Source organism: Podarcis filfolensis (genome assembly GCF_964270895.1).
Source record: "Podarcis filfolensis genome assembly, chromosome: 11".
NCBI lineage: Eukaryota > Metazoa > Chordata > Lepidosauria > Squamata > Lacertidae > Podarcis > Podarcis filfolensis.
The window spans coordinates 48,660,806-48,682,132 of record NC_139613.1 but is presented as its reverse complement, the minus strand read 5'-3'; the positions used below and the strand labels follow the sequence as shown (position 1 = coordinate 48,682,132).

General features: G+C 40.8%; 1 protein-coding gene across 1 annotated transcript in view; it reads left to right on the top strand.

Moving 5' to 3' along the window:
- FBN2 (fibrillin 2) overlaps positions 1-21,327 on the top strand; it is a 135,056-nt gene that overhangs the window by 80,901 nt on the left and 32,828 nt on the right. Inside the window, exons 24-37 of the mRNA XM_083576443.1 lie at positions 1,029-1,256; positions 3,103-3,228; positions 7,073-7,201; positions 7,866-7,991; positions 8,761-8,886; positions 9,261-9,383; positions 11,254-11,379; positions 12,501-12,626; positions 13,920-14,042; positions 17,246-17,368; positions 18,206-18,331; positions 18,791-18,913; positions 19,433-19,555; positions 20,574-20,735. Of these exons, the coding sequence (XP_083432569.1) occupies positions 1,029-1,256; positions 3,103-3,228; positions 7,073-7,201; positions 7,866-7,991; positions 8,761-8,886; positions 9,261-9,383; positions 11,254-11,379; positions 12,501-12,626; positions 13,920-14,042; positions 17,246-17,368; positions 18,206-18,331; positions 18,791-18,913; positions 19,433-19,555; positions 20,574-20,735 (1,890 nt within the window). The remainder of the gene's footprint in view (positions 1-1,028; positions 1,257-3,102; positions 3,229-7,072; positions 7,202-7,865; positions 7,992-8,760; positions 8,887-9,260; positions 9,384-11,253; positions 11,380-12,500; positions 12,627-13,919; positions 14,043-17,245; positions 17,369-18,205; positions 18,332-18,790; positions 18,914-19,432; positions 19,556-20,573; positions 20,736-21,327) is intronic.

Sequence of the window (21,327 nt, the reverse complement as noted above, 5' to 3'; positions counted from 1 at the left end):
ACACCCCAGCAGAAAGAACTACACGCTATATCAGGAAAAAGGCAGTGCTATCATAATACAGTGGTACCTCGGGTTACAGACGCTTCAGGTTACAGACTCTGCTAACCCAGAAATAGTACCTCGGGTTAAGAACTTTGCTTCAGGATGAGAACAGAAATTGCGCAGCGGCAGCGGAAGCGGAAGGCCCCATTAGTTAAAGGGGTGCTTCAGGTTAAGAACAGTTTCAGGTTAAGAACGGACCTCCGGAACAAATTAAGTACTTAACCCGAGGTACCACTGTACAGATTGAGATCAAGAAAGAGCCACCCTCTCTCACTGCATTTTAGCTGGAAAAGTGTTGGGTGGGGCACGGCAGGGCAGTGGCAAGTTTGGGGCTGTGGAGCCAATCTGATGTTCCTACTCCAGCCGTGTCCACACAGCCCTAACTTTGCCACCACCCATCCCTGCCCCAGCCACATCCAACTAAGGTGCAGTGATGCCAGTATGGGGCAGGTAGCTTCATGATTCTCCACCACTGTACCAGCCACTACTCCTTGATTACTTCTTGTATTTTCCTCATATTAAAGACGTAAACTGAAAGAGCCCAAATCAAGAAGGATTTCCAGCGCTTAAACCTCACTGTTTAAACACCTCCGAGTATCTTGTTCCTGATATATTAAATTGTTGATCCTCATATAACAATCCCATTTCAAAAAAACATTGCTCTTATTTAGTTTCAGATGATCACAATCTGATTTCCATGTTTCAATAATAATAATAATAATAATGCATACCCCGCTCAACTGGCTGCGTTTCCCCAGGAACTCTGAGCGGCTCCCAACAGAACATTAAAAACACTATAAAAGATCAGACCTTAAAAACTTCCCTAAGCAGGGCTCCATAGACCAGATATCAATGTTGCTGGTCCCATATTTGCCCAAGCCAGAATTTGGAGCGTTCATGATAAGCCACGTACTTGGTGGTGCGAAAGTTTTAGGATTGGGCTCCAGAACTTCAACATCTGACATTGTTTTCAATCTCTTTTGTAGATATCCGAATGGAGCAGTGCTATCTGAAGTGGGATGAAGATGAATGTGTTCAACTTGTCCCTGGAAAGTTCCGGATGGATACCTGCTGCTGTGCTGTAGGTGCCGCTTGGGGATTGGACTGCGAGGAGTGCCCCAAGCCTGGGACAAAAGAGTATGAAATATTGTGTCCCAGAGGACCAGGCTTCTCCAACCGAGGAGATATTTTAACAGGCAGGCCTTTTTATAAAGGTAAAATAGCATTTGTGGTGGAATTCCGTCAAGGGCAGTATCATTTGTGCATTTTACTTTTCTCCAGCGTATATTATGTTTTCTGTATAATTTTATGCATGTAAGCATATATAAGTTACGATTTCGCTTGGATTTATACCCCACCTAATACAGTCATACCTTGGTTCTCGAATGGCTTAGTTGATGAACAAATCGGCTCCTGAATGCCAAAAACCTGTAAGTAAATTTTCCAGTTTTTGAACGTTTTTTGGAAACCAAACATTTGATGTGGCTTCCGCTTGAGTCCAGGAAGCTCCTGCAGCCAATTGGAAGCCGCGCCTTGGTTTCCGAATGGTTTCAGGAGTTGAATGGACTTCTGGAATGGATTAACTACGAGAACCAAGGTTCCACTGTATAGATCTGCAGTCCAGTAGATGACATGCCATAAACATGAGGGACTGCCCTTGAGCCATAGGGCTCAAGAGAGCCCTGTTTCTTCCCCTTCCTTGTGGCATATGTATGCAGGCCTTACCTAGGGTATTACAGGGAATGAGAGTGGCATGTTGTTGAGAGCCAGTGCGGTGTTGAGAGCCAGTGTGGTGTAGTGGTTAAGAGCGGTAGACTCGTAATCTGGTGAACTGGGTTCATTTCCCCGCTCCTCCACAGGCAGCTGCTGGGTGACCTTGGGCTAGTCACACTTCTTGAAGTCTCTCAGCTTTACTCACCTCACAGAGTGTTTGTTGTGGGGGAGGAAGGGAAAGGAGAATGTTAGCCACTTTGAGACTCCTTCGGGTAGTGATAAAGCGGGATATCAAATCCAAACTACTACTACTACTACTACTACTACTACTACTACTACTATTCTTCTTCTTCTTCTTCTTCTTCTTCTTCTTCTTCTTCTTCTTCTTCTTCTTCTTCCCATGTCCCTACCCAGCCCTCCCACTCTGATGCAAGCTATTCAAGCAGCCAGACATTGCATAGCACAGATGATGCATATAGCAGCCTCTCAACTTTCTACTAAGAAAAACAGCTGTAGAGGACTATTGAGTTTGAGTGAAGCAATGAGGAGGCGTACTGCTTACTCTGCTTTCCCCTCTGGCTATTTTTCTATTTGAAAACCCATGTCTTTCACCAACTATGGAAAGCTAGCTTGGAGAAGAGAGTTAGAGTAGGAAAGTGGCTGGAGGAGAAAAAGCTTAATCAGCCCCTCTCCACCTCATTCCTCCACGATGTCACATGCTTGTGACAGGTGTCAGGAGAAGACTATCTAGAGATCTGCCAAGCACTACCTAGTTTTGCCATTAAACAAGTCAAAGCAGGGTATAGAAAGGCTATTCTAACTGCCCTGACTCCACTGTGGCTGTAATTATGAAGCCCTTACTCTACAGTGGCTCTGGGTCTTTACCACTCTCTGAACAACAGAGTGGGCCCTAAAAATAAATAATTTGGCAAGACAAAATATTCCTTTGTCCATTATTATTCGATATGCACAATCCCTCTCTTAAGAATGAATTAATACTCCTCTTCTAATGACCTCCACACACTTGCTTGGTAATTTGACCAACTAATTACCTGTTTTGAGACTAATTCTTTCTTTATTCACTTTCTCTCTCCTATTGACTGTATCAGCCACAGAGAACCATACCATCTGATTTAAAATGTTAATTGTTGTTTGTATAATTTTAACATATATTTGAGAGGATCGGTTGCAGAAGTGGAACACCTGGTGCATTTACTAAAATAGATTCTGCTGTTCTAGTTTGCTTTGATAAAACACTACATTTTGAGTTGTCACTGTTTGCTAGATAAGTGAGCTTTTGAACTGCATAAAATATGTGAACTCATTTTATCTATTTTCCTCTTGCAGATATAAATGAGTGCAAAGTGTTCCCTGGCATGTGCACAAATGGCAAATGCAGAAACACAATTGGAAGCTTCAAATGTAGATGTAACAGTGGATTTGCTTTAGACATGGAAGAAAGAAATTGTACAGGTGAGTTTGAGATAGGACTCCTTAGAGAAACTTTGGTACATTCAAAGGGAGGTTTGAGCTGTCCACTCATCCCTTCCTGGAATGTGGCTTACATGGCATTCAAGTTTGCATCCTGTAGCAACTTTCCATTAATCTGGGTGGTTGAGGGCTCCTCAACACAACCAAAGCCTGCAAAGACCTTGCAAGAAGTATACAGTGGTACCTTGGTTTAAGAACAGCTTAGTTTATGAACAACTTGGATTAAGAACGCTGCAAACCCGGAAGTAGGTGTTTTGGTTTGTGAACTTTGCCTTGGAAGCAGAACATGTTTTGCTTCCTGTTGAGTGTGTTCCATTTCTAAATTGAGCCCCCCCCCCCGCTCCTATGGGAAAGCACGCCTTGATTTAAGAACACTTTGGTTTAAGAACGGACTTCCAGAATGGATTAAGTTCATAAAACAAGGTACCCCTGTAGTTTTAAAAAGTGTGAAGTAATGAAATTAACTCCTCAGATTTATCAGAAGTTGCAGAGCAGAGCAGGAACATAACCTTGCACCCCACAATGTGGAACTGCTCTCTCATATTTTTTATTAAAAAGAAGTTAAAAGAAGCCACAAGGGGCTGTAAGTTTGAGTGGAATAATGACAGGAAGTGCACTTGCTCAACTCTTCATAGATACCCCCCCCAAAAAAGAATGCTCCTTACTGCTTCAGTGTTTGTGATTTTCAGCAGAAAAATGTCCAAAGGAAGAAGTTTAAGTAGTGTCTTCCCCACTGTTCCACCATTAGCCTTGGCTTCTTTTCATTTAAAAAGTCTGGAAACCATTTCTGCCATGGTCTTCCCAAAGAACAGCACAGTCGGCAGTATAGGTATAAGGCACCTGCCAAGGATAACACCCCTGTAAGGAACACAAGGCCAATCCCTGAAGTATTCTGGCTCCTCCTCTGTGTTGCTCATTGTTCATCTGCCCTCTCCAAGAGAGCCAGCAAGGAGAAGCAATGGTAGGCTCCTTCTTCCACCCCCTTCTCCCCATTTAGGGAAGTTTTTAATGTTTGATGTTTTATCACTTTATGGTGATGATGTTGGGAGCCACCCAGAGTGGCTGGGGAAATCCAGCCAGATGGGCGGGGTATAAATAGGTAAAGGTAAAGGGACCCCTGACAATTAGGTCCAGTCGTGGCCGACTCTGGGGTTGCGGTGCTCATCTCGCTTTATTGGCCGAAGGAGCTGGCATACAGCTTCCGGGTCATGTGGCCAGCATGACTAAGCCGCTTCTGGTGAACCAGAGCAGCACACGGAAACACCGTTTACCTTCCTGCCAGAGCGGTACCTATTTATCTACTTGCACTTTGACATGCTTTTGAACTGCTAGGTTGGCAGGAGCTGGGACCGAGCAAGGGGAGCTCATCCTGTCGCGGGGATTCGAACCGCCGACCTTCTGATCGGCAAGTCCTAGGCTCTGTGGTTTAACCCACAGCGCCACCCGTGTCCCTATGGGGTATAAATAGTATTGTATTATTATTATTATTATTATTATTATTATTATTATTATTATTATTAAATGCTACTGATAGAGCCCAGAGGGAAAGGCATATGAAGAGCAGTAACCGCAGTAAAAAAGAGGTGGGTACACTTAGCGTTGGAAGGCGTTATTTGCCATTCCTTTCCTCAGTGAGTTTCATGAGACCACTGCTTGCCCTTGCATTTATTTATATAGACTTTGAAATACTTCCAACTAATGTTCAATACTATCAAGCCCCAAGTTTCAGTGCAAGATTGCTTTTGTTTCAGCCCCTAGAACACCTCAGTCCAAGAATGCTGGGCCCGACCTGTCCAAACACCCATTGACTGTGCCATATTTCAGGGTCTCAAGACTTGAACTTCTGAAGATTGAACAAGGATATTCCAGCCATTCCCGTTATTATCCCGGATTTACTAAATTTGCAATGCATCTTTCATCTTTTTATAATGCTATGCAGAGATAACAGTTTGGGCAAGAAATCTGGTGACAGTTGGGTTCTTGGAATGATTGCTTAAAATAACAGTATCTACTGTTACCACCAATAGTGTTCCAGGTGTTTTACATCCAGTATCTTCAAAACTTGGTCTTAATAATAATAATAATAATAATAATAATAATAATAATAATAATTTATTATTTATACCCCGCCCATCTGGCTGAGTTTCCCCAGCCACTCTGGGCGGCTTCCAATCAAGTGTTAAAAACAATACAGCACACCGGGGAACATTCTAACAGGTGCAGTTTATCGAAATTGCTGTATTAGCAGGATGACTCCCAAACGGATCTCAAGCTGTCCAAATAAATTAGTATCTAGCATTGTCCTATAAGCAAAAGCCATTCTTTTCACACCAGAGCAAATCTGAGGTTGAGGTTTTGCCTGAGACTTTCTACAACTGTGATGAATGGATGTGCGCACAGTGGGTGGTTGCACATTAACAGTGAAAAGAAGTTTGTTCTGGAACTGCGGAAGTCAAATGTGCTGGGGTAATATAAAATGTGGGTGGTAAGGCATGTGAATCAAGGCCTTTCTAGATGTTAATGTTGCTATAGCTGGTGATTTCCTTGTTTTTCTAATGATTGCATTGATGGGAAATGCACTTGCTCGACTTAGCTCTTAAGTCTAAAGCAGTTCTGAGAGTTGGGAAGGAAAATATCACCCGGAGATTGTATCCCTCACAAATGTCAAGAGAGCTTTCTTTACCTCTAGAGCAGCACCACCTGCAGGGTCAATCTTCTAACTGAGGGGAAATCTCCCAGCCATCCCAAACTAGTTCTGCTTCATAGGCAGGAAACACTGTTTTTATAAAGCTCTCAAAGTTCTTCAGCAGACTTTTAAACTATTTTTAAGTTTTCCTGCCATTCTTTCTAGCATATCCCTTCCACATCGTTTTCTCTATAATCTCTAGTAAAGGGGCTGAAGTTGAACTTATACAGAAAGGGAAGAAGCATTGAAGGCTAATCTCTGTGAGACCTTCTGCCAATGCAAGACCTAAGAAATCTCAAAGGCTCCCCATTGGGAAGCCGACTGATTACCCTTTTTACCAGACTTGGACACTACACCTGAGAATTTTGTCTCACCTCTTCAGCCAGTTTGGGGAGCACCTGTCACCCCACAGCTTGCATGGGCTTCCCTGGCTTGGGAGCTCGTGAGCTTGGGTCAATTTCCAAGTCAATTTTTCTGCCCCCTCCCTGCATCTGGAAAGAGCAGGAAAGAGAAGCAACAGACTTCCCTCTGTAAGAGATGACTTGCTGGTCACCATTGACTCCTGTTCCTACCCAGTCCATTGCTCTGGAAGCATATGGCAACGTGGAAGAGACAATACCCAGTATGCAGATAAGGTGAACTCTCCCTATTTACACTTTCTGTGGCTCAAATCAGCAATTCCAGGATGTGATCTAAGCATGGAGCTGAATGGAAGAGTACTCAGAATAATTAGAGTAGATGGATCTCATCCATGCCTGCGGAGAGTCTAGTTGGACATCCATTTGTGAAGCTTAAGCTATTGCTTTCCGCTCAGGAGGCAGCGCCCTGAGATCGCAGCATGCCAACTTTATGAAGAAGTGTTCAAAGAATCGTGCTAGAGGAGGGAGGTTTTCCATGGGAAGTTGTACAAATAGTTGTACAAATTGCTCGTCACAACCACTTCAATTATTTCCCAACCGCTTCAATTATCAAATTCTGTTTTCAGATATCATGATCTTTCTTCCTACTGTAATTAGGATTCCTGGCACCTTGATATTTCAAATGTTTAAATATCTCCAGTATTCTTTGCAAATTGTTAAATGAAAAAATGGATTTAAAAATGGATTGTCAGTCTTTTTTTTTTAATTATTCTGAAACTAGACATTGATGAGTGCCATATCTCACCTGACCTCTGTGGAAGTGGTACCTGTGTCAACACTCCAGGCAGCTTTGAATGTGAATGCTTTGAAGGCTATGAAAGTGGATTTATGATGATGAAGAACTGCATGGGTAAGTAAACGATGAAGGTTCATAGCTATATGCCCATTTTTCATACCACCTGATTGTGCTTACAGCCAGCAATTATGTATATGAAGTATTATAAATATCCTGTCCCTTTATGGGTACAAGGTAACCTTTCGTGCCTGAACACGTAAACTAGACATAACATTGTGTACTTGTTTTTGGATTAGTAGTGGTTAAATGATCTGAAAGTTGTGCAAATGACAGTATATAAAACAACACATTTCCCCTCATCACAGTAGTTGCAACAACAGTAGTTCCTTTGTTTTGCTGCCTACAGCCATTTGCTAAAACGAGTCTTTCATAAGAAAAGACGAAAGAAAACTTTCTTTGAATATTTGATAGCAATATATGTAAGAAATTTCAAATAAAAGAATTCTGCATGGTCTAGGTTTTCAAATTGCATGAATTTCTTTAACCTAGTTATGAATTTAGGAGTCCCTCAGGTGAATAAATCATCCAATTTCCTGTATTCTATACAATTTTATGTTTTATTTATTATGAAATCTGAAGGATATAAGTATCATTGTTGTTATGAAACAGCCTCCTTCTCAGGGAGTCAGACGTCCCTAATTACTTCCAGATGTTTACAATCTCTTACTTCATCTCAAATGGTCCCTATAACAATATTTCCCTTATATTTTCTTTTCAGATATAGATGAATGTGAGCGTAACCCTCTTCTCTGTAGAGGTGGCACGTGTGTGAATACTGAAGGAAGCTTTCAGTGTGACTGTCCTCTTGGGCATGAATTGTCTCCATCACGTGAAGATTGTGTGGGTGAGTTTCAGGTGTCTCTGAATGAAATGTTCCTTGTTCTATAGCTAGTAGTTTTTCCTAGCTATAATGATAACTTGGTTCGTAATATGAATTTGTCTAGCTCCTAATGCTTTGACGAATGGCAAATCGAGTGTAATTTTCCTCTGAAGTTCTTGGACTTGAAATGTAAAATGAGATTTTGCACACATGCAGCCAGAGATCAGCCTAACCATAAAGGTCTATTCACAGAAATTATTTAATATTGAACTGTTAATGAAACTCTTACTGGTTGCTATAAAATGTTAGACCAGACTCCTTATCCAAGCAGTCTATTTCATCTGTTTTTGGTCCATGTTATGGACACGGCCAAGCTGAACTTTTCAAGTCTTATTTTATTTTTGGTTTTTTTTTAAAAAATGCCATTGGGAACTGCGAAGACCCTTCATATTAAGCCAAGCAAAGCTCCCAGTCTTTCAGGTCAAGGAAGCTGTGCGATCTGTGAGCTTGTCTGACCAGCACAAGGGAAGTCCCCCAATCTAAATTAGCTAAAGGCTAAGCAAAATCCATTTTGTCCACACTGAAGTGTAATACAGATTTGAAGCTCCTTGTGTCATTTTATTGGGGGGGGGGGGATACTATTGAAATTTGTGTGTTATTTTGACACATGGAAACATTCAGAATAAAGTTAAAACTTCATATCAGAACGCACTTTCATAAAAATGTTAACTTTTAAGCCTGTAACTATATTCTCAACTTCCCAATGGCCAGTAATGTAATTCTTGTTTTTCAGATATTAATGAATGTTCTCTTAGTGATAACCTCTGCAGAAATGGCAAATGCGTGAACATGATTGGGATGTATCAGTGTTCATGCAATCCTGGGTATCAGGCCACTCCGGACAGACAGGGCTGCATTGGCAAGTATATTATTTTTATTTCTGCATAAATGTTTCTAGTTTGTTTCTTTTTCCAAACTTTGATTTCATAACTGTAAATTAAATAATCAATGACAGCATCTTTCAGAATTCAAACAGTGGGTATGCCCCTCTACTCTAAAAAAACCACCCCATTATTACTCTTTATTGCTGAGCTATATTTTGCATTCTTATTTTATGTTAACTTTATTTCATTCGCTGTTGTCATTTCATTCTAAAATCACTTAGGTACCTAGTGCCTACTGTCTTCTGCTGATAGGAAGGGGAGAGTGGGGGAAATATGAGGGGCAGGTGGGATGCTTTTAAACAAAGTACCAAATAGATCTAATAATCTGTCCACAATATTCCCTCCCTAGATATTGATGAATGCATGATCATGAATGGAGGCTGTGACACCCACTGCACTAATTCAGAAGGCAGCTATGAATGCAGCTGCAGTGATGGATATGCTCTGATGCCAGATATGAGGACTTGTTCAGGTAAAAGAATGAAGAGTAGAGTCTCAGTTCTGTTCTGCAGAACTGCATCCATAAAACATTGGAATTGTGTGTGAATTTCCTTACTGTATGATGCAGTGGTTTGAACAGCAAGCTGTGAACCAGAAGGTCTCAATTTGGTTCAAATGCAATCTTGGCTATTTCTAGGTGGAGATCATGACTGCTCTCCACATCAAATGGAGGGCGTCTTTTGCTTGCCCACGCTCAGCACCCCCTATCCTATGTGACTCCCGGCAGAGCGCTCCTGGACCACTTCCCCAAGTTGCTAACCTTGAGGTTCCCACCAAACCTCAGTTCAAATAACCAATCGCGATTGGGGAGGTGGAGCCAGGGGAGTGGACCAAATAAGGGTCCACTCTTTAAGCATAAAGGGTATGGAGCCTACCTGGGAGCTCTCAGTCAGGACTTGTGCGGAATCCTTAAGTCCAGCGATGTCCAACAGGTCGATCCTGATCGACTGGTTTATCCCTGAGTGAACGCTATTGATCGTGGTTGATTGCAGGCTCCCTTCTGATCGCCGGTAGCAGAAAGCATTGTGTTGAAAGTCTCTGCCCCCTGTGGCCCTCGTTCTGTCCATCTGTTATATGAAATGTGCAGTCGTTAGCTCTACTAAGCTTTCCTTTATTGCTGCATCTGCTTGCTAATAGCGGTGTTGGTTCCGAGTGTTTTATGCCTCCCCCCCGAAAAAGGTCACCAACATTTTTCTCCCCTAAAAAAAATTCAGCAACTTTGGCCTGCCCTCCCTCCAATGACAATGGGTACATCACTGCCAGTTGTTTTACACTGGGAGTAGATTGCAGTCTCTAGGGAGTTGGATGTGCCTGCTTCAGTCTATCTTCCCTTCTCTGGCGATCCCAGGGTTCCTTGTTAAAGGGGTTGTGTTGAGGGGAGTCACTGGCCATACACTGAAAGGTGCACTCCCCTGTGTTGCGGTAAAATGGGGGGCGGGTTCTCTGCTTAAACATACATATTCCAGAGCCAGCCTAATCCCTAGACAGATTGGTTAACCCTGATGTGCCCCAGATCCCTGGCCAGGGACTGGGAGGGATAAATGCCCAATGCCAAGGTCTTCCTACATCTGAAAATTTAATAAAGTTGTGGCCAATTTTAATCCCATAACACGTTGTCACAAGCCACTATTCCACCTGGGTGTTGCCTGGGGTCAGGGGGTCTCCACCTGGGCATGCAATGGACTTAATAGGTGCCCTTAGAAAAGTGATAGTTTCTCTTGAAGTTCTACAAGAAGTTCCTGACAAGTTCTACAGCACACCAGGACTTAATAGGTGCCCTTAGAAAAGTGATAGTATGGAGAAGATTGTATAGGCTTATCTTGCAGTGCTGAATGAATAGGTGACCTGGTTCATATGTCATGCCAACCACAATTTGTCATCACACAAGTGAGCCCTGGGCTCACAAGCTTTGTTTTTCTGCTTGCATGCTCTAAATCCCTCCTGGCTGGAAGACTTAGATGTGTGCTTGCCCTCCAAATTGTTATTGGAAAACACAATTGGAAGCTCATTCCCAGTTCTGGCTTGGAGGGCAAACACAAATATTACCTTACCAATTCAGGTGTTAAATCAGGGAGGAAATCAGAGTGCATAAGGGGAGGAGAGATCAGGAAAGTCCAAGGCTTGCTCATGCAATATCAACACATGCTTTTCCATTACATATGAACTGGCATTGTGTAAATGAAATGTCTAACATTCTACATAAATGCTAAGCAGTAGTATATATGTTAACACCATTAGAGCCATGTAGATATATAGCAACAGGCTAGTAACAAACTTAGCATGGCATGGTTTACAGAAGATTTGTCTGTTCAGAATTTCACAGTGATAAAATTTTCCTATAGACATTGATGAATGTGAAAACAACCCAGATATCTGTGATGGGGGGCAGTGTACCAACATCCCAGGAGAATATCGATGTCTTTGTTATGATGGATTCATGGCTTCTATGGACATGAAAATATGCATTGGTAAGTAATTTAGAGGTAGCGTTCAAGAGTTGTAAATATATTGTTAATGTGATTTTTGATTCTCAAAAATAGAAACCTTTTCCTTAGGGAAAACATCACTAATGTAGCAATTTAAGATTTGATCTTGTGACTACTTCACAGAAGAAGATTTAAACCTCACCAAAGAAGCACTGATAAACTAAAATGTAGTTGAATCTTGTGGTGGTAAACTGCCCCAGATTCCCTTCTGACTGTCCTGGGGAAAGTGTTTCCTTTTCTTTAACCTTCAAAGCTGGGGAAAGGTGGCAGTAGAAGCAGCACAGAACAAGAAGTAAGGTTTTCCTTCCCCCTCCCTTACAGTCATCCTGACAAGTTCTACAGCACATCAGGACTGAAAGAACAATAATAGAAATTGGCATTGCCACCGAGAAAATTTTACATATTCCAGCTCTCTACTGATCTGATCTGAAAAAGGGATTGGAAGGTGCTCTTTTAAGAATCTCAGAAGTTAACTTCTGAGCTAAGCTCTGGTGTCATCCTCTTTGATGATAACCAATAAAAAATAAAAAATAAATTCCTTGGAGAATACCATTCAGTTGGCCATTATCGCACCAGTTAAAATATGGCACACATTGTTCCTATTTCAGCTGTTGTGTTTTTGCAGAATAGAAACTTCCTCCGGGCCCAACCAGACATATTCAGAATCTATACCTTCCCTAATAAATATTCATAAGTCTATAAGGAAGGGCAATTCACACTTTGGGAATCTTGAAAACTAAGGGCTAGTTCATTGATGATGGAGAATATATTAATGTATTATAAAAGTAATAGACTTCTTAAAGATTCTTAAAGATTTATTTTTCAAAAACCGATTAAAATTTTAGCAACTATCAGGTCTTATGCTTCAGTAGTACTTTTATTCATGTATATCTTTTTGCTACACTGAAGTGTCTCATTTTCTCATTGGTTCCTATCTTGTTGCTTCATACAATGATATGATCTAGTTGAAAAAATGTAAGATAAAAATAATGTATAATTCTTGGTATATTTCGTACGTTCATTTTATAAGATGATTTATTTTGAGTGACTTGACTAACGAAGAACAAGTTTTCAGTCACTAACTGAGCTATATTAACTTGCAGATGTGAATGAGTGTGACCTGAATTCCAACATCTGTATGTTTGGAGAGTGTGAGAACACCAAGGGATCCTTCATTTGTCATTGCCAGCTGGGTTACTCTGTCAAGAAGGGAACCACAGGATGTACAGGTATGATATACTTTGCAGCTTCCTTGAGAATCAAATAGTTGTGGCATACTTCTTTGTAGGTAAAGGTAACGGTAAAGGAACCCTGGATGGTTAAGTCCAGTCAAAGGTGACTATGGTGTTGCAGTGCTCATCTCGCTTTCAGGCCAAGGGAGCCAGCATTTGTCCACAAAAAGTTTTCCAGGTCATTTGGCCAGCATGACTAAACCGCTTCTGGCGCAACAGAACACCATGACAGAAACCAGAACACACGGAAACGCTGTTTACCTTCCCGCCGCAGCGGTACCTATTTATCTACTTGCCCTGGTGTGCTTTCGAACTGCTAGGTTGGCGGGAGCTGGGACAGAGCAATGGGAGCTCACCCCATCGACCTTCCAATCAGCAAGCCCAAGAGGCTCAGTGGTTTAGACCACAGCGCCACCTGCTCCCCCTACCTCTTTGTACATGCACATATCTAATTGTGGGGAAGCAGTCCTGCAGAGCAAAACTCAGAACTGCAGTTACTTTTGAGTTTAGTATGCTCCTTTAAAAAATTTTTTTAGCTTTTAGTACCATTTTATCAAGTACCACTGCTTTTGTGTTCCTACCGAGGTCCCATTGAAATGCTTGGCATATTGCAACCATTATTTTTGAAGTATTTAAGGCTGCAAACCTATACATACTTAGCTGGAAGCCCCAAACAACACAGTGAAGCTTACTGCTCAGGAAACATGCATGGGATTGTACTGTATGCATCAGGGCTTTTAGATAATTAAACAATCTATGCCCTTTTCAATTGGGGGGTGCGAGGTTATTGTTTTTGTTTGTTATTATGATACACATTTTTGTGTTTTTATACTGTAATCTACCTTGTGATCTTTGGTTAATGTGCAGTACAGAAATTTAATTAATTACAACAACAAGAACAAGGCTTAACCATTATAATTCTGAATTCTTTTAGAATATCATTGTGAATTACAGTTATCTGGTTCACATATGTCAGCCAAACCTTGGTTTAGTAAGATTGTGCAAATATGGACTCCTAGAGAGGACACCACAACCACTTTCCTCCTTTTTTGCTGCTGCACTACACTATGCTAAGGCTTGTGTCATCTGAACCAAGACTCATGGTTATGCCCTCTCTTCATTAACCATGAACAGTTACCAAGGATTACAGATAATTCCTAAAATCAGATACTGTCCTAATAAAATCAGTGTGAAATAATAATACTGGATGTATTACATTGACACTGTTTCTAAGTTTATGAAGATCTCTGTTATTCTGAATTCAACTTTTTAATGTGCAACTTTTCTTAGATGTGGATGAATGTGAGATTGGCGCCCATAACTGTGACCTGCATGCCTCATGTGTCAATGTCCCAGGAAGCTTCAGGTGTAGCTGTAAAGAAGGATGGATTGGAAATGGAATTAAGTGTATTGGTGAGTAGAGATGAACTGATACAGTTGTTCAGCTGACAAGATGGTAGGCCTAAGTTACTTGGTTATTTTTAGAATCATTGGGTAGGTTGACTGGAGGTGGGGATGGCTGAAGTAGCTATGGAAATGTTTCACCCAGAAACAGAAGGTGGCATTTTTTATTCTTCAGGCTTCTCTTCCTATTCCTATTTGGGTCAGAAATGGGGCCAGCTTGCTGGTTGACTCCTTCATGGAAGAGAGTATCTGTCTGTCTCCCATAGAGCTCTTAGTTTATTTTAAAACACTTTTTTGTTAACTCCTCACCTTCTCTTTCTTGCCTAGCTGTCCTAGGTAAGAATGGGATTCTAAATTGTCTAGGGAATGAGAGCTCCAAAACTTTCCACACTATTGATATGGATATTCCACTCCTGCTTTCTCCTCCCATACATTCTCCTCCTTGCTGAGTTGCCAGGTTCTTTCAGTAGGACCATCCAGCCTAGCTAGAGCCAAGGTGATATATTGTTTTGTTAATATTCTCGCCTGGAGAATATTATGATCAACTACAGATTCCAACAATAGATGTGCCATTGGGCACTTGGGTGAGAAATGTCATGAAGGAAACCCGAAAGATCCCTGTGATAAAAATGGAGAAGCCACACTGAGGCATGTTCAGTGTTCTTGTGTTCATCAGTCACCAACTCCATCTCTACAATGTTGACCCTCCTGACCGACTTGCCTCTTTGAAATCAGTTTCTAAGAATCTGAAGAGTAGACCGAAAAGGTTCTTCTTATCAGCCACTGTCCTAGCAGACTCTATTATAGCCTCTAATGTCAGAAACAGAAGGAATGTGTACTTAACACGGCACGAATCTAGCCATAAGTGGTGCCTGATTGCCACACTGTTTTCTGGCACCAGGTTCTTCGGTGGTGCCAGTGGAAACCAAAAGTAAAAGAAGCCTGTCCAAACTGCCAAATGAGAGGACGGAAATTCCCATGTCCTATTAGTCCTTTTGGGACTTGCCAGCATCTCAGTACCACTTGGGAATCTACCAGCTATAAGACTCAATAACCACATTCCATATATTCCAACTGAAATTCCTCACTGATCTCCCCTGGAAACTGTTCGTCATCCAAGGTTGAAAGCAAACAGTGTTCTAGCAGGAGATAGGCTGCCCCATTGCCATTATGCTGTAATTGTCTGTCTCATGTGGTTGGTGCCTCAGTGGAAACAAGACCACACTGATCTATAGTGTGAGAAAGACAATATGAATAGGATACGTGCTGGAGTATTCCATGGGCCTAAAAGACAACTTTGTGGTTCCAACAAAATCCAAATTTGTAGAGAAACTCCTGAAGCAAAATCTCCCCCTAATCTCCCACCTCAGGAATATTTTGGTGATTTTCATAGAGGATGTCCCTTAATCAACTTAATCAGCACATAGCCCCTGCTTCCCATCTGGATAGGAGAGGCACTTTTGAAGTACAGTGGTACCTCTAGTTATGAACTTAATTCATTCCGGAAGTCCGTTCTTATCCTGAAACTGTTCTTTACTAGAGGTGTGCTTTCGCTAATGGGGCCTCTTGCTGCTGCTGCACCGCCAGCACTGTTCTCGTCCTGGGGCAAAGTTCTCAACTCGAGGTAACTCTTCCAGGTTAGCGGAGTTTGTAACCTGAAGCGTTTGTAACCTGAGGTGCTTATAACTTGAGGTACCACTGTATTGAGAATACTACCTTCTTCCCTAAGAGAGAGAAATTTCTGATAAGAAGTTTCCCTTCTTTCTAGAATGCCTCAGTCTATTATAATTCCATGTTTGTGAACATTTTTCTATGTGAAGTCTACAAAGAAAGTAAAGCCATTTTCTTTTCATGATTTCTTTCTTACTTCTTACTGACAGGAGATTGATAACATTGTTAGAGATGGCCTTTGATGACAATTGTTAAATCCAATCACTTATAGAGCAGAATATTAGTTAAATATTTACCCAGTGCTAATGAGTTGATGTTTAAAATGTAAAGATTATAAATGAAATGGAAGAAACAAAATAATTTTATGGTTTCATGTCATTGAAAGGTTATGAGAAAGCAAGTTTGAAGTTAACGCTTTGGGCAAATTCAAGCTAAACTTGCAGCTTGCAGTCAGAGTTAATTAGTTCAAAACAATATATTTGAGATTAATTCCTACCCTCCCTCCCACTGGTTCTTGGCACTCTTCACCCCTTAACAATTGCCAAGTCACAATGTTGCAGTGATAATTGAAGCCAAATCTGGCTGAAATATCCTAGCAAGGTCTAGATTTAGACCTAGTAACCCTATGCCCCCTTGGCTCCCTTGTCCACAGCCCTCCAAACTCCTCTACCCATAATGGATCCTGGAGGTTATGTGCTCTGCTCTCCTCATCTATACTGCCCTTCTCATGTGACCTGTTGAGCCTCCTTCATCATCTCCTGTGTACTATGCCTGCCAGCCTCCCCACTCCTGTAGGAGTGCTGAACTTGTCCACTTTCTTTCTCTTGGTAAGCACCAGCATACATGCATCAATGTGGTGTTTGGAAGGAGAAGAGTCCCTTTCATTTATGGTTGAAAAAATAGTTCTGCCTTAGGCAGCCATCTAGAATCATACAGCAATAAAGTCATGCCTTGGATTAATGAATTGGTGCATATATATATATATATATATATATATATATATTCTTGTTATGGTAACCATTATAACAGAGGCATGCAATATAAATGAAAAAGTGTTTAAACAGGATTGGTAAAGTATTTAAAATGTTCCACTAACGCTGAACATAGCAATAGGCAGATCAATTTCTGAAGCTACCTTCATTTTGAGTCAGACATTGATCCATCTCAGCCCTACATTGTTTATTTTCTCTGGCAGTGGCTCTCTAGCAGAAGTCTTTTCCATCACTTACTACCTGATACGTTTAGCAGGAGATGGCCGGGCTTGGACTTGGGGACTTCTGCATGCAGAGCACCAGCTCCTTCACTGAGCTGTGACGCATGATGGCTGAGAGCCAGTTCTGACACTCTTTAATAATTAATAATAATAATAATAATTTATTATTTATACCCCGCCCATCTGGCTGGGCCTCCCCAGCCACTCTGGGCGGCTTCCAATTGGTTCTTTGAACCAATTGTGCAAGCAGGCTACTCCTGAGGAAATCCCTGTTTCTGTGAACATGTGCATCCTTTTTCTAGTTCCTTTGTGTGTGTTTTTCTGGCAGATCTTGATGAATGTTCTAACGGAACACACCAGTGTAGTGTAAATGCGCAGTGTGTGAATGCTCCTGGATCATATCGCTGTACCTGTGCAGAAGGATTTACTGGAGATGGATTCACTTGTTCTGGTAAGAGAGATTTAAGAGAGTTTAAGGAAATCATTTCATCACCTGGGAGAAGAGTTGGTGGAAGAAGACTGGAAGAAATTTAAAGACTATCTGCAGAAACACTGTAAAATTAATGAATGTTAAAATGATGTTGGATTGAAAATAAGTGGCATTAGCAACAAAGTTAACAAGAGTATGCAAAATTGAATTGATAATGGATGAAAATATAGAGTTATAATATGTTAAGATACAGAGTTAAGATAAACGAAAGAGGGTAAGGATTTGCTGATTTGATTACTTAAATGGGAATACAAAAAGGGGAGGTGTGAGGAGGCCAAGGAAATAAGATAATGAGTTAGGGTTACAAAAAATCGATTTGTTTTTATTCTTCTTTTTTCTTTTTCATGTATTCTTCTATTTTTTTGTATTTTTTTTCTTTTTATATGACCTTTTTAAATTTATGTTTTTGTAAAACTTCAACAAATATCTTTTTTTAAAAAAAAATAAGGAAATCATTTTATCTGCTTGTTTCCTTTAGAAGCAGAATTCAGAGCTCCAGCAACATTGTGAGACCAGGTTTCTCCCCTGTACTTAGTTTTCTGCATACCTAGTTGTGTAATTTCTTAACACGGCATTTACACCGAAACTACTCTGTAATGGATAAAACTAGCATTTCCCCTAACAGGCTTTAAATATCAAACAGAAATATCACTGCTCATTTTCAACTAAGGTGGAAGCACCAGTTTTGCTTTATGTCAAGTAATACTTAACAAAATTATCTAGATATGTTTATAATGGACATTTGCTGACCAAATCCCTTTTGCTACATTGAGCATCAAACTTAATTATATTCAACAGATATTGATGAATGTGCAGAAAATATTAATCTATGTGAAAATGGACAATGCCTGAATATTCCTGGTGGATATCGTTGTGAGTGTGAGATGGGTTTCACTCCGGCTTCAGACAGCAGATCTTGCCAAGGTAACTCACCACTATTCCATTTGCATTTTCAGGGTTTGGAATGTATTCCAGGAGGGAAACCACAAGAAGCACTGAAAAGAACATTCAAGCACAAGCTTTGCATAGAAAATACATTTTTCTAATCAAGAATTACTATGCTGTGCCAGCTCTGATAAAAGCTGCCTTAATTTTTAAAGACTTTGCATGGCCTTTGACCAAAAACCTTGCAGCTAAATTTGGACTCATCTTCCTTGTATCAGTTACTAAAAGACATGTAGAAAAGTATTGCATTCAAACAAATGTTTCTTATTGTAGAATGTGATGAGGGTACGCAACTGCATGCTTGTTCGCTTCCAATAAAACCACACAAGCAGAGATTACATTTTCAAATGCACATTTGCATTCGATGACAAATTATTCAGAATATGTACAATATTGATGTGTGGGTAACTAATTTATATATATATATTATCCTTTCAGATATTGATGAATGTGCCTTCCAGAATATCTGTGTGTTTGGTACTTGCAATAACTTGCCAGGAATGTTTCACTGCATTTGTGATGATGGTTATGAGCTGGATAGAACTGGAGGAAATTGTACAGGTAAACACATCACACTTGAAGAATGTAGTAGTAGAAGAATGAGATTTTGTTAAATAAATGTTTACATTTTTGGCTTTCTTTAATGGCAGCCAGAATGTTGGTGGCTGTGAACTGGAAGTGTAAAAACATATTCATTGGTTTAGGAGAATTTCAGAAATATCCCTTTGTGGTTAAACAGATACATTTTAGGAAGTACAGGTAAGTCAAACAGTTGATGGAGAAGTTTGATGAAAACTGGCATTCATTCATTCATTATGAAACGAGAATGCAAAACTTTTAGCCTCTTTTCTTGAATTAAAATAGTGATGATGATGGTGATGATTAATAATAATAATAATAATAATAATAATAATAATAATAATATACCACCCTATACCTGGGGGTCTCAGGGCAGTTCACAGAATAAAAATCAAGATATAAAACCACAAAATACACAATAAAAGTAAAAACAACAACCCAATAGTCCCCCCAATAGCTAAACATAAATTTTAAATTTTCTTCTTCTTCGTCCTGCCTTAGACATTGATGAGTGTGCAGATCCTATCAACTGTGTTAATGGTTTCTGTGTGAACACGCCTGGAAGATATGAGTGCAACTGTCCTCCAGATTTCCAGCTGAACCCAACAGGAGTTGGTTGTGTTGGTAAGAATATTAAATAAATAAGCAGAAAGGTTAAAGGATTCCATATGAAACAATATTGATTCATTACTTAAATACAGTGGAACAAATTCTGGAGAAATGTACTTCCCACTCATATCACATGAACTGTGCAAAAAAACCCAAACCAGGATAGATGCTGATTTCAAAATCCCAACTGTAAATGGATTCATGATGAATTAATAAATTTATAACAAATATAATACAATTTTTTGTTTCTTTACCGTGTCCCATCAAAGTCAGTAAGGTTTTATTTCTACATACGATCTTCAGCAGGCTCTTATTTTCTGCTACGCCAAGAGCTGCCTCAATATATTGGAGATAGGTAATTGAAAATTAATAAAAAATATTTACAAAAAAAGAACTGCCTCAATGAAAGACAAGATTGGGTAGTGTGGCAAGGCACCTAATTATCCCCTATTGATTATATGATGCAAAGATCATTCTCATGCTAGTCTGACTGGCCAACATCTTTGAATCAGGGAAGGACATTTCTTCCTGGTCCAGTTAGCAATGCCCCTTGCAAAAATGGCAATTGCTTTTCCCTGAGACTTGCGGTTTTGCTCATTTATCTGAGTCTTTTGTGCTTACTTGCTCTGTAAACACCTATTTCCCGTGTACTTTTCTCTCATCGTGGCAAACTAGGAATTAGATTCTATCAGGTGATTTTTGAGGAACTGGGTCTGAGTGTTCCTGCCTTCTGGTGAGACGAGGAGAGCTGAGCTAAAAGACATTTTGGACCTCTTCCAGGTCTTACTCTGTTATTTTGTGATCTTGTTACGCTGACAAACCCTTGGCAGTCAGTTATGACTTGCTTTACCCATTTCCCCCTTAGATCATTTAAGAACTTTTCTGGTGTTGCAGCTTCACATTTAGGTCAAAGCTGAGAAAAATTACTGAAGTTAATGTAAGATTATGAGGTTTACTACTGAAAGCATTCATGATGCGTGATTCACATGACTGTGGCTGGTGGGCACAACTGTTTTCCATTCATTCTCCACAGATAATCGAGTTGGCAACTGTTACCTGAAATATGGACCAAGAGGGGATGGAAGTCTATCCTGCAACACGGAAATTGGTGTTGGAGTCAGTCGCTCCTCTTGCTGCTGCTCTCTGGGAAAGGCCTGGGGAAATCCCTGCGAGACCTGTCCGCCTGTAAATAGCAGTAAGGAAATGACTCTCTTAGATGCAAGGACGAAAAGAAAAAATATTAACAGTATATCATAAGGAGTGAAAACCATTTCATGTGGTTGCGTTTTATACACGATCATCATTGCGTGACCAGGCGGCAACAGCCCCAGCCCCCAGGGATCATAAGGAAGGAATAAAAACTGACATTATATGGAATTAAAATTGGGCCACAACTTTATTAAACTTCTGAATGTAGGAAGACCTTGGGCGTGTGTCCCTCCCAGCCCCCCAGCCGGGGGGAACTGGGTCTCATCAGGGTAAATGGGATATGGGGGTGGTCTGCGAGACGTAAATGTAGCAGGCAGCCTAGCCCATATCGCCGCACGCAGGGTAGTTCACTGACGACCTTTCAGTGTATGGCCAGGGACACCCATTATATAACCCCTTTAAGAGGGGGACCCTTGAATCACCACCACGGGGGGGGGGGTGAGTCACCACTTCATGCCCCCCCCCCCAATATAGGGAAGAAAAGACTAAAGGATTCCACCCAAGGCCACAACCAAGTTGTGACAAATTGCTTCAGGGAAGACAAAACATGCCAATGCGGGAAAATTTCTTCCCGGTCC